A 13,183-nucleotide genomic window follows, 5' to 3' on the forward strand; every position below is an offset into this window, starting at 1 on the left:
GGGGAAAAGCATAGACAAATGTTTTCGACCAGCTTATCCATAGGGCATTCCCCTGGGATCGTTCCTCTAGTTGCCTGGATGCGAAGTATCGGCATTTTGCATTCTGGTGTGTTGCAAATAGGTCTATCGTTGGTGTTCCCCACCTCCTGAATAGCCTTTGCATTTCCTGTGTATTGAGCTCCCACTCGTGGGATGCTAAAGTCTGTCTGCTGAGCCAGTCTGCTTCCACATTGTCCTTCCCTGTAGGTGTATGGCCAGCAGGTCTATTTTGAGAGGGATGGCCCATCTCCATCTTTCCTGCGCTAGGTTGGATAGTGCGACTGATTGTGTTTCTCCTGGTTTGTTGATGAAGAACATTGTTGTTGTGTTGTCTGTATCAACACTCTCTGGTTGTACAGTTGTTTCTGAAATGCCTTCAGGGCAAGGAATACGGTCTTCAGTTCCAGGTAGTTGATGTGTCTGACCGCATCTGCTGGAGTCCACAGACCCCTCAGTTTGAGTTTGTTCATGTGTGCTCCCCATCCCATCTGGGGTGCGTCTGTGGTAATGGTCACCGTTGGGGTTGGTGGTTTTTAAGGGCTTTCCCCTTGCCCCTTGTTATGTTCTCCCTGTTCCACCACGTAATCTCCTCCTGCACTGCGTGCGTACAACCACTAGATCTTCCCAACTTCCTGTAGCTTGTGACCATTGTTGTTGCAGCCATTCCTGAAATGGTCTCATGTGGAGCCGTATATTGGGGACCAGGTGTATGCAGGACGCCATCATCCCCATGATCTTGCTTGCTGTCCTCACTGTCAGAGCTCGCCCCTTCTGGTAACGGCGTGTCTCCTTCAGCAGGGCCAGTGTTCTCTTGTCGCTGAGGAACACCTTGCGCTGTGTGGTGTTGATCTGTGCCCCCAGGAAGATCTTCACTTGCTCTGGTTCCATTGAGGATTTCCCCCATTGAATGGAGAATCCCAAGTCTGTCAGTGTCTCTGTGACCCGCTGTGCGTGTTCCTTGCATGTCCTGTGTGAACTTGCTTTTATTAGCCAGTCGTCAAGGTAAGGGTATACATGAATCCCTTCCCTGCGCAGGGACGCTGCCACGGCTGCCAGATATTTGGTGAACACCCTTGATGCGGACTTTAGTCCGAAGGCTAGGGCTGTGAACTGGTAGTGTTCTTTGTTGATGGTAAATCTTAGTAGATGTTTGTTCTGCCTGTTCATGGGAATGTGAAGGTAGGCATCTTTGAAGTCTATGGTGGACATGACTTCTCCGTCCTTTATCTGAAGAATGACCTCTTGTAGGGATGTCATTTTGAACTTTTGTGTCTTTATGCATTTGTTTAGGAACCTTAGATCCAGGATGGGTCTTAGCGTTTCGTCCACTTTTGGAACTAGGAAATAGTTTGAGTACACTTCCTTGTTCCTTTCTCTGAATGGAACTGGTTCAATGGCCTCCTTTCGGAGGAGTTCTTGTGATTCCTCTAGGAGTAGCGCTAGTTATTTTCCTGAATGCGCCTTCCTTTTTGGTGTTTTTTTTAGTGGTTTCTCTTCCAGTTCTATGCAGTATCCAAACTGTATGATGTGGAGTATCCATTTGTCTGTAGTTGTCTTCTTCCACTCCTGGAAGAAGTGTCTTAGCCTGCCTCCTACTAGCGTTACATGGTCAATGTTTGGTCCGTTTAACCCCCTCTTGTTGGCCTTGTTGTGCTCCACCCTCGGAGGGGTCCTGTGGGTGGGCAGGCTTTGCGTGACGGAGTCACTTTGAGGTGGGATGTTGGCCCCCTCTTCTTGTTTGCCCTCGTCCATTCGCCCTCCAGCGAAAGGACTGGCCCGAGGCTGGTACTGCCAGGTTTGCTTTTGCTGCCCCTGCTGCGATTGATTGTTGCCCTGGTGTGCCTGCTGGAATGTCTGGTGTGACGTTCCCGGCTGGTTTACTCCCCTTCCGTTTGGTCTCCATGTTGGGATACCCCTTCTCATCCCTCTGAATTGTGAGGCCCCCATGGACCTTGCAGTTTCATTTTCTTTCTTGAGCTGGGTGAGTTTCTCATCCACTGGTGCCCCGAATAGTGTCTCTCCATTGAAAGGAGTGCTCCGAATGTTTTTTTTAAAACTTTATTTATCAACTTTTCATTGATTATACAACACAAACATAGCTTGTTCATAGCAATCTGCAGAGTGCTCAGAATGTTGTTCTGCACTAACGGCTTGAAGCCTGAGATCCTGAGCGAGGCCTGCCTTCTTTCTGTGATTCCTATCATAAGTCTGCTGGATGTGTTAGCCCCATCCAAGGCCGTTTTCAGGCAAGCATTTGCTATATTTTTTCCCTCCTCCACCAGGCCAGGTGTGATGCCCTTTGCTGGTATTCCTCAGAGAGGTGCTTGAGCAGTTGCCCCATCTCGTGCCAATGCTGGTACCGGTGTCTGTTCAGTAGGGCATTGGAGTTCGCCATGCGCCAGTATACCGCTGCATCTCTATATTTTTCTCCCAGTTAGGTCGATTCTCCTACTTGGTCTGGTGGTGGGCCTGACGTTGTTGGGACGTTTGCCCTCTTCCTGGCTGTTGCCACAATAATGGAGTCCGCCGTGACGGATCGCTGGATGTAGGGAGGATCCTGAGAGGAGTGTTTGTACTTTTTCTCCGTCCTAGGTGTGACAGACCTGCAGGGCGCTGGATCCTTGAACGCCTCCCTCCCTTGGTCCATGACACTCAGGAGCATGGGGAGGAACTGACTCCGTTTGAGTGGGGAGCAGGGTCTATAAATGTAAACATGCCTTTGTTTTTTCCTCCTCCAGGTTGACTCCAAAGGCCACTGCCGCGTTCGTGATGACCATGTTATAGGCCCCAATCTCATCTGGTGGCGAAGGCCTAGAAGGATAATGTTTCCATGGTCTCTTTCGGGTTTTCGGAGTCGAGGTTCTGCCATTCCAGGTCCTGTGTCATAGAGGATGCAGAGCCGAAAGTCGTTCGCTGGTAATCATGCCTTCTTCCTCATAGTATAGGCCCTCTTTCTCCAGGTGTTCCTGGGGCTCGGGAGTTTTCGGCAGCCCTTCGGCATCAAACTCCTCTTCCTCTTCTATTGCGACAATAGTCGGCCGCGGCTTTGACGGAAACGTGAACCTTTTCATTTTCTCGTCAAACTCTCTCTTCCTTTGCAGGATGTTCTCAATTTCGGCCTCGAGCCTTCTCTTTTTCCTCTCCATCTCGGCGGCATGCTAGGCTTCGAGCATTTCGGCCGATCTCTTCAACTTAGTCGTCGACGTCAAAGCGACCTTCGGGTCCTTCTCCTTTGAAGTCGTGCGGTCCTTTTAGGGGACGTGCTTCGACGCCTGGGAGTGCTTCTCGAAGGATCCGCTGGGCTGTTTGTCCTTGGATGCAGCTGCGGCCGCCGAGTTTTCGGCACCAGTGCTCCTTTCAAGGACCGACTGTTTTTCGAAAGTCCTGATCGGGATTTCGAGAGTCTGTCGGGGGTTTAGGGGTCAACATCTCTCCTACCTCTTTAGATGTCTTCTTATCGGTATCTACGACCGTGTAGTCATCTGGTCCCTCGGCGACGTTGTCCTGTTAGTCGCTGCAGAGGCCCAGGTCTCGAATCAATGGATGTTGGCCTTTGCCTTGCATGGTGTAGTTGGTTCTCCTCTGTCTCTCTCTTACCTGAGTGTCTTCGGGGTGAAGCTGAGCAGACGTTGCAATCCTTGCTCTCGTGGACAACCGGTAAGCAGAAGTTGCAGATCGGGTGCTGGTCCATCTACGCGTATTTGTGGTGGCAGTTACGGCAGAATTTAAAGGGTGTTTTGTACATTCCTGCGGTCAGGGGGCCTCCTTGTGTGCGCATTCTCCGTTGGACGTCGAAGATCTCGAAGTTCTCCTCCTTCTTCGTCGTCCCGGCTTGGGGATCTTATTCCTCGGTATCTTCTCCAATCTTTTCTGTGAAAATTTTGCCTTCTTCTTTCCTCCAAAAACTCTGGATCCTCTCGGTGATGATCTAGACCCAACTGCGGAAAAAAGAATCTGAAGATGGCGCCCAAAGGTGGGAGCTTCCGCAGGATGCGTGCCAACGTCACAGGAAGTACACCAAAAGGTGGGACGTCGACGCCCACCTGGGCTACAAAAAACAAACAACAAAAAAAAGAAAGAAAAGACTACGATTCTGGACCAAACCTCTAGCACAGCATAGTGAATCTGGAAAGATTCACGCTGCAAAACCCTATTTTTCATCCTGTGCCTCTATCAATATCTTTAATCTACATATACTTACCTCCTTTATGTATCTATATACTTTCAATGTAATTATGGATCTATATATTTATCACTTTCTTCTAATTTAGAATTTCCAATGCACTGCCCTATTTCTCAGCCTATGCTTCTCTCAATGTATCTTCTAGCCCAACCTTCTGACTCATCTCAAACTTCTTCTACTACTCCTTCCAATGCACTACCCTATCTTTCATCCTATACATCTATCAATATATCCTCTACATCCATTCTCTCATTCATCCCAAACCCCATACCACTACTAGGATTGCCAAATAACCCTTTCTAGACTCTCTCCTAATCTACCCCTCCTTGCATCATCAAACACCTCTTTTACTATACCGATCCCCTAAAACAAACCTTTCTAAACACTTTTCTCCGAGTCCTCCCCTCCAAAACTCCTTTTAACTCATCCAAAAGCCTCCTCCTATTGCCAAGATCTAAAAAAAATTTTTTTTAAATTCACTTTTATCCCTCCACTATCCTTTTCTATCGAAATTAACGGACTAACATGCTCACTTCTCAAATTCCATATTAACTATACTAATAAACTACCCAAATAACTGAATAACTGAATAACATATCCACCACTCAAATTACTTCATATTTTTTTACTATAATAATTTTCAACAGTAATGCTTTATGGTTTCCAGAGTGGCTTGTTACTCGCCAGAAAAGAGCTTCAACACCCATCAGGGGTAACAAGTGCTATCTAAATGCAAATCTTTCTTCCCCTTTTATCCCTCCGCTATCCTTCTCACTCCAAGTAACTGACTAATATCCACCACTGAAATTACTCTATATTTCACCATATTAATTCACCACTAATCCTTTGTAGGCTTCCTGAATAGCGTGCGTCAACAAGCGCTATATAAATACAAACCTTTGTCCTCCTCTATCCTTCTGCTATCATTCCAAATCCAAATAACTGACTAACGTATCCACCACTTAAAATGTACTCGCATGTCTCACTGTACTAATTCAACACTAATCCTCTATGGGTCCCGGAGTAGCGTGCTACTCGCCGAAAAAGCGCTTCGCCGCCTAGTCAGGGGTAGTAAGCGCTATATAAATGCAATTACAATACAATAAGTACAAGAATTTGACAAGAGCCATAAAAGACAATAAAACCATATAATAAAATGTACTCAAAATAATCAAATGCAGAATTAAAAAATGTTAAGGACTTCAATGCCACTCAAGAGATTCACACAAGAGAAATTAAGTCACATTTCTTGGGTCAAAGATTGAAAGAGAACCAGATCAGCTGGGGTAAAATACAGAAACGTTCAATAAAGATGATTCAAAAGGAATGCTTGTGACAATCTACTTAGTCTTAGGGTGGATTTAAGTGGTGTCTATCAAACTCTGTTCTTTTGGGTACAGCTGATTGGGGAAGATCCTAACCAGTAGAGTCCAAGGGCAAGAGGAGTTTAGATACTCTGGAAGAACTTGGCAAGAGGAGTTTAGATACTCTCGTAGAACTTGGCAACTGAGAAAACAATGCATGGGCTAGTATTTGCCCTGCAGATTCTCAAAGCAACACTGAACTGGTGAACTCCTGGAAAATTGTGTTTCTCAATGTTCTTTGGAGACTAGTAGCTTGTTGATAAGGTAGTCTGGTCTACTGGCGTGTAAGGCTTCGTAAGTGACGAGTAAGCAACAGACTTGAGCTGGAAGCCAGTGCGGATCTCCCAGCGAGAATCTGGCAAGTATATTTTAGTGGCTACTGATTAGGTGGCCAGCAGTGTGGAAGGGAGCCTTATGAGAGGTAAAGGTGGAGTCTGGACCGCCCTTAAGCAGGGTATGCCTTCCATCGGTGTCAGAAAACAGTAGCTTGTACAATACAGTGAATGTTGCTAGGAGGAAAGAGAGATCTCAAATTCCCTGGAGGATCAGGAGGTGCTTTCAGGGTTCCTTGGTTCCCTAAAGCAGTAAGTCCACTGTAAGACATTTATCAGATGTGAACATCTCTTCACAGCCCCTGCATCTACCTTCCTATGGAATCCAAGAATCTCCTGCCACGGCCCAAGCAAGCCTTTCTCAGTCAAAGTCATTCCAGCGTGCTGACTTTCGGAGCGATAAATAGACAACGCAGAATACTCAATGTGTTTATTTGCAGCAAGAATAGGTCATAAATATAAAAACAACTCTTATATAACGGAAGCAGGAGAACATCGAAAGGATCTGCATTGCTTGGATACAGATGTGGTCTTATAAAATGAAAGTCCAGCTGTTATGATTAAAATATCCTTTCCCAAGGCTTTGGCCATCCAAACAAGTTCCTGAAATGTGCTTACACTGTGGCCCTGATGCAACTCATTCAGCCTAAGGAGGAAACACAAAGCTCCAAACCCTCCCCCCTCCCCAACACATGTCTGAAATTCAGTAAAGATTGCAAACTGCAGCTGGTAGGAAAGCAAATGTGCAAACTATTTTTGGGTAAAAGTGTATGAAATTCATGCCACTGTCCACAGTGTATTTTTAGAAACTCTTTTGTGGCCTCTGCACATCTCACTCCGAGCCCATATCAGTTGTCTGCTAGCCTTGGGTCGAGCACTGAGTGACAGACTTACCCGATGGATCTCTGCTACTTGACGGTGCTTAATAAAAACACAATTCACAGTTAAAAATGTTTTTGAGTGCTACTGGTTGATAAAAAAATTAAAATGGAAAGAAAGATGGAAAGAATAGAGGCATGACAGGATAAAGTGTAATGAGGAAGATGAGGTCTGGGTGGGTAGAAAAATAAGAAGGTAAAGGAGTGAGGAGTGTATGTAATGTGTGCAGACTCTGGGAGATGAGGAGTCAAGAGAACACAGAGAAGAACCAGAGAATGAAAGGCCAGCGGAGAAGTGGTGCAGAAAGTGTGCAGGAGTGCCAGCAGAATTGGTGATGAAGATAACAGGATTGAGTTTGGGAAAGGTGAATGTGAAAACTGGACATTAAACATGGGGGTGAGGAAGATGTGAGGGATAGTGAAGAAGGGATTAGAGCAGAAAATGTTAAAGGAAAAAAAAAATCAAGATATTGCAAATAAGGAAAGAAGAAAAAGGAGAATGTGTGACAAATGGAGAGAAGAAAACTGGAAATTGAGAGTGATAAAGAAAAACTGATAGCCATGCAAAAAGGGAATGATGAAAATGTGAGACGAAAGAAAAAGATCTGGAAGCGAGGCATGGAAAAAAGGAGGAAGAAACATGAGAAAGGAAGAGAAGAAAAAGATTTGCAAAATGTAGAGTAGGACTGAAATTAGAAAGTGGAAGAAGCGTACAGAAACAACAGGGGACAAGGAAGTGGAATGCGATTTGAGAAAGCTTCCAAGCAATAATAGCTACAGGTGGATCCAGCATGAAAGAAGGGCAAAAAAACAAAATCCCAGCCCGGAATGTGCGCGATTTGCCTCAACCTGGTGACCAAGATGTCCGACCTTATCGCACCCCTGAGGTATCAACACCATCTGTGCATCACTTCGCACAGTCACCTGAAGATTGATTGAAAGCAGTTTTTAATCCAGAAGCAAAGGGCTCTAGTCTGTATTTGAAAGGGCCTTCTGTGGCCCCACTGCTCAACTGGCTCCATTTTCATGGCCAACGTTGTTGCTGTTGGAGCAGTTGGCGGGTGGAATCTCCTCTACCTCAACGTTTTCCCAGCGCACCATTTTCCTGGGGCCTGATGCAGATCTTTCTAGCTTAGACATGGCTGGGTCCCTCTCCCGGTTGTCCAGGAGGTCGTCAGTGGGTTCTGGGATACTGGAACTAGTCTCTTGGCTATCTGAGACACCAACAGCAAGCTTTGGGTGAAGTGAATCTGATACAGTTGCTCCTTGTGGCATCGATGGCAAAGCCTCGTCCACCGACTCGGAGTAGGACTTCTCCTCTTGCTGCAATCTTTGTGGGCTCTCGAAGGCCTTGGTCTGTCTCGACACCAGTGCTGCCTTCTTGAGCTCTGCCACAGACTGCAAGTGCTTCAATTGTGGTCTTGACCCGGGCAGTACATCTTCAGCTGCTGCTCCGGCACCCCCACAGTTCTGCCAGTCCGCTGGGTCGATGCCCTGAGGGTTTTGCCGTAGCCGGTCCAGCACTCGGGCCTGCTTGCGCACCTTCCCAATCTGGGGTTGATAGGAGACTTGTTTCAGAAACTTTTTGTCGCTAAGTTTGTGTCGTGGCAATGCCTTGCCACCCAAATGGTGGCGGTGTGGGTGGGTACCATGCTCCTTGTCAGTCAGGGCCCTGGTCTGTCTAGGAAGGTGTTTCTTTCCTCTGGGCTTCGCGGGCATGGTCTTTGGCATCCCCTCACTCTTCTCTTCCAAGTTGGATGGTGGTACAGGTTCATCAGTGAAGGGGGGCTGCTCTCCAATGGGGGCTTCACTTGGCAGGGATTCAAACACCTAGAGAGAAATACATTTAAACGCCTGTTAAAATTTAATTGGACATAATTTTGAACATCTCCACCTCTTCCAACATCTTATAGCCACAGGTTTTGTATCACAATCTTTCTCGCCTTTACCCTTTTACCTCCATTATTCCACCACCGACTCACAGCTGCCAATGCACCTTACTGCTCCCCTAAAGTAGCACTTTTAGGATCCTAAATGCAGCTCTCAATGCACCCCAGCACTAAACACCCTATTTTCCAGCACTTGAACCTTACACTCAGATCTGTTATTGCCGCTCAAACCTGGGCCACGGTTCTCCTGCTCATATAGTACCAAGGCCCCCACACATCCCTTACAGTGCAGCTCGGCCCGGCAATAGCGCCTGCCAGTACAGTATAGTAAACCACACAGCGATGGTGATCTTATAATGCAGCTCTGCATGCTGAGCAGACACTCAAGGGACCGAAGCCCCTCCATGTACCCAGAACAATACGAAGGGGCTGATTTAGGGTTCGGCGGATGGGATGCTCATCACAAACGTGACGTATATCCGATTTGCATTATTACAAGTGCCAGTGCATAGAATGCACTTGTAATATGGCGGACAGGATAAACGTCACATTTGTGATGAAGTGACCCATCTGAACCATTAAATCTAAGTTTGTTGGTAGGCAGAGAGATGCCGTTCCGGGATAAAGAACTAGCACAAATAAGAAATTGAGCGCCTCCTCCTAAGACAACAGATAAAGGAGGTCAAGCTACACATAGCAGATGCTAAATTATGTGGCAAGTTCCTTTTTATGCAGAAAAAAAGCTGTAGAATAGTTTTTCCAGGGGCAATGATCACAGTTTAGGTTTTGATATAGGTGTAGAGTTCTAAAGCTGCAGTTGGAGTGCTGTGGTGGAGGTCGCCTAGTAATTGAATTACAGTGCTGTATCAGTGTTGCCGTTGTGGTGCTAAAGTGTCTGCAGCCCAACTTGCTCATGAGACTTTGAACATACTCTCTTCAACTGAACACTTTACTTCTCTTCCTCCTGATCAATCTTCTCTTGGACTCTCTATCCAGGTCGCTAGAATCTTTTACTCCATTAAACTTACACAGAGATCTTGATTTAAGGCACAAGTATAAATCTTCTATTACTTATCCCATTTTTTGGCAGCCTGTGGGGGATCGGTTCTACTGCCTAAACCCGCCAAAGCATACACTTTTCTGAAATAAATTAAGTAGCAGGCTCAGGTCTTCGGCCATCTATTTTAGTTGGACTCAATCATTAACCTTTCCTCTCCCCTCCTGATCCCTCAGGCACTGAGGACTTCACAACCTACTCCAGTTGAAAAATATCCACTATTCGGGCACCTTCAACCATTTGCGTCTTCAGTTGTGTATGCCCGAGGACCATCACTGACTTCTGATAGTCCTGTTCCTTATTCTCGCTGCTCAGTTTCAGAGTCAGAGGTCCCGGCCCTCCTGTAGGGCTACCAGGCTCACTGGCTCTCCAGCAGGTCTTTGCTTACCACTGGTTAAATCTGGATTTCTTATTTTGTGTATCCTACCTAGTATCTTTCTTTAAACTTACCCTTGCTTATGGGATTTTTCCTTCTCCCTCTAAGTCGACCACCATATTTCTGCAAGTGAAGAAACTTTCTTGATTCCAATTATTATTTTTAACTTTAGAGTGAATTCTCTGCTTCCATATCTGTCCAAACATTTGGAACTCATTGTCTCTTCTGAGTTACCATTCATTCTTCACAATCAATCTTCTGTGTCCTCCACAATCTGGTTCTTGTCTTGGTTACTCCACTAAAGCTGCTTTGTCATCTGTTTTGAATGTTCTTCAACCCGGTCATAAGGAGCAATCATTTTTTCTAATCCTTCTAGCTATTTCTGATGATTTTGACAAAGTGGATCAATATTCTGCTGTCTTCTTTTGTCCGTGGGTATTAAGGTTAGCGCTATTAGTTGGTTTTCTTCTCCACTTTTGTAGCACTCACTTCGTTTCCTGGAAAGATTTTTGTTCTACACAATATCCTGTTCAATTTGGAGTTCAAGGTTTCGTTCTGGATGTATTTCTTTCCTCTGTTCGTACTATTCCTCTGTTCTTTGTTATCTTTGCTCGAGGTTGGATTCTCATTTCCGTGGAGAAGACTCGTTTCTTTCCTGCTCACACTTTTCATCCATCCACCACTCCTGTTTTACTCCTACCTATTGCTAAACCCTACTTGGCAAATGCTCCTAATTTGGACTTACTGTACTATTCTTACTGGAACTTCGCGCCACAAGTTGCACCCGTTAACATGCTTTGCTTTCATCTTTGTAATTGTCTCTGAAATTGGTTTTGCTCTAGTCCGATCTATTTTAATTGTGGCTCTTCCTTATATGTGGCCTTGCTTAAATATCTCATATACCTTTCAATCTATTCACTACGCTTGTGTTAATCTACTTTTTAAGGTCTGGCTTGACAGCACAGCTGTTGCCAGACAATTATGTGAGAAGCACCAGGCGAGGAGCTTTGGCGCCGCCCACATGTTGAAAGCCAGGAGTTCATGTTTTGATTGGGCAGAAGTTGTGAGGTTCCACAAAAAAGTGCTTGCCCTTCCCACAGCTGTGATAATTTTGTTTATGTATCCAGCTGCCCGAGCTTGAACCTTTAGAGGCACACACTGGCCTTATATAAATAGGCAATTTATTATGTTTTTCTGTGGGAGCAGCACAGAGAGGAGAAGACCGTCATTAGCATACAGTGATTTTTAGGTCTGGCTTGATAGCACATTAATAAAGCAGACCTATTGGCATGGTCAATGCTTGCTTATCTTTCTTTCTATTCTCCAACATCACTTCTATGTGTCAACCTCTCTGGCTTCCTTTCTTCTTCCACTCGCAATTGTACCTTCTCTGTATTCTTTGTAATTGTTCTCATTCTCCGGGTCGACCAGATTATGCTGTTTAACCCCTTCGCTGCGGCGGCTATTCCGCCGCAGCACTAAGGGGGCGGGGGGGTGCGGCGCGCCCATGCTGGTGACGGAACCGCTCCGTCACCAGCCACGGTCTCGCTGTGCTCATGACGGAGCGGTTCCGTCACGGCCCCGCCCGCTTAATGGAACGCTCCGCGCAGGCACGGAATCCGCGCCGCGCAGGTGTGCCGAGCGGGCCATGACGGAACCGCTCAGTCATCAGCACAGCGCGACCGCAGCTGGTGACGGAGCGGTTCGATCACCAGCAGGGGAGGGGTTAATTTCTCTCGATACTCCAATTTGGCCTTTGCACTCTGCTGTGATGTTTTTATCAGTACCTCATCCTCCTTGTGCTTTGTCTCTTATTTTATCTTTGAATTATTGGCCACTCCTTTTTCAATTAGACCCAATTTATTGGCTTTTAGGAAATTGTTAAGGGAGCATGTGCTATCCAAATATTTTCAGTGTTTTTTGTTATTGTTATTTTTAACATCCTTTGAATAAATGCACATTAAGCCCTTCGATGCGGCCGCGATTCCCCTGCTGTGCTGTAAACAGCACGAACAGGGGCGGGCCGTGACGAACCCCAGCCGTCATCAGCACACGAGCACCGTAGTACATGACGGCTGGGGTTCGTCATGAGCATGGAAGGGGTTAATAAATACATAAAAAGGTACACAAAGTGTTGATGTCTAGAAGTGTTGTTCTGCTAGTGACACATAGGTAGTGTTAGTAGTTGCAGTCTTTTAGTTGCAGTATTTTCATTCTGAGATTTCAGTTTTGTTCTCGTCTTCGCCTTATAACCATCAAATAGATCACAACTCACGCGTTACAAGCACATAGCACCTGTGCATGGAAAAACTGAAGCCGATATAACAATTTGGCACACATGGTGTATATGCCACTCCAGCGTAACTATATAGAGAGCAGTTTATTTGGAAAGAGCTCCTTACTGTGTGACGCGACTCCACTCCATCCAAAAGATTCAGATCTCTGCTCATAGAGGTGGAAAGCTCATTGGACAAACCAGTATGTCCTGCTTAAAAGGACAATAATCCACATGCAGGTACTCTAGTATATGTCAATGTGGGTTTAATATTGAAGGACATGTTCGCAAAGAGGTTTTAGAACTTTAGGGCTCAGGGAGCCTGGTATGAGATCATCCGTCTGCCAGAAAAGAGACAAGGGCCATAGAAAATATTTCGGTAGATAGTATGAGACTTCGGCAAACAGTGTGGGAGTCAACATTGCTTGAAACGTATGTCCTGGCTATGGAGAAGGAGAATTGCACAGCACAGTGGGCCATGTGGCCAGGTTCTGAAATAATAACAAAATGGTTGCATACTAGTAGGAGTAGTTGTGCCCTGGAAGAATTTCCTGGGATTACATGCTGTGCATTATTCTGCGATCTCGTAGTTGGGTCCAGAATTGTACTTTTTTGTGGGCATTTTCGACCACCTTTTGGTGGTAGGTCCATATCTTGTGTAATGGCAGACTGCACCATGGGAGTTCCTGTGTATGGTCCCCTTCTTCAGATTCTTTTTTTCCCAATATTGTTCTTTCTTCCTGTTTGCTTCATCTCCCATTTCCTCTCTCCAGAGGCGGGTGGGTAGCAT

At 45.9% G+C, this 13,183-nt stretch overlaps 1 protein-coding gene across 1 annotated transcript in view; it reads right to left on the reverse strand.

The window, feature by feature from the left end:
* Nucleotides 1-6,333: 6,333 nt before the first annotated feature.
* SSH3 (slingshot protein phosphatase 3) overlaps nt 6,334-13,183 on the reverse strand; it is a 196,500-nt gene continuing 189,650 nt past the window's right edge. The window contains exon 14 of the mRNA XM_086953267.1: nt 6,334-8,626. Within this exon, the coding sequence (XP_086809393.1) occupies nt 7,805-8,626 (822 nt within the window). The 3' untranslated portion in view covers nt 6,334-7,804. The remainder of the gene's footprint in view (nt 8,627-13,183) is intronic.

This window comes from Lissotriton vulgaris, chromosome 1_2 (assembly GCF_964263255.1).
Source record: "Lissotriton vulgaris chromosome 1_2, aLisVul1.2, whole genome shotgun sequence".
In the NCBI taxonomy this organism is placed as follows: Eukaryota; Metazoa; Chordata; class Amphibia; order Caudata; family Salamandridae; genus Lissotriton; species Lissotriton vulgaris.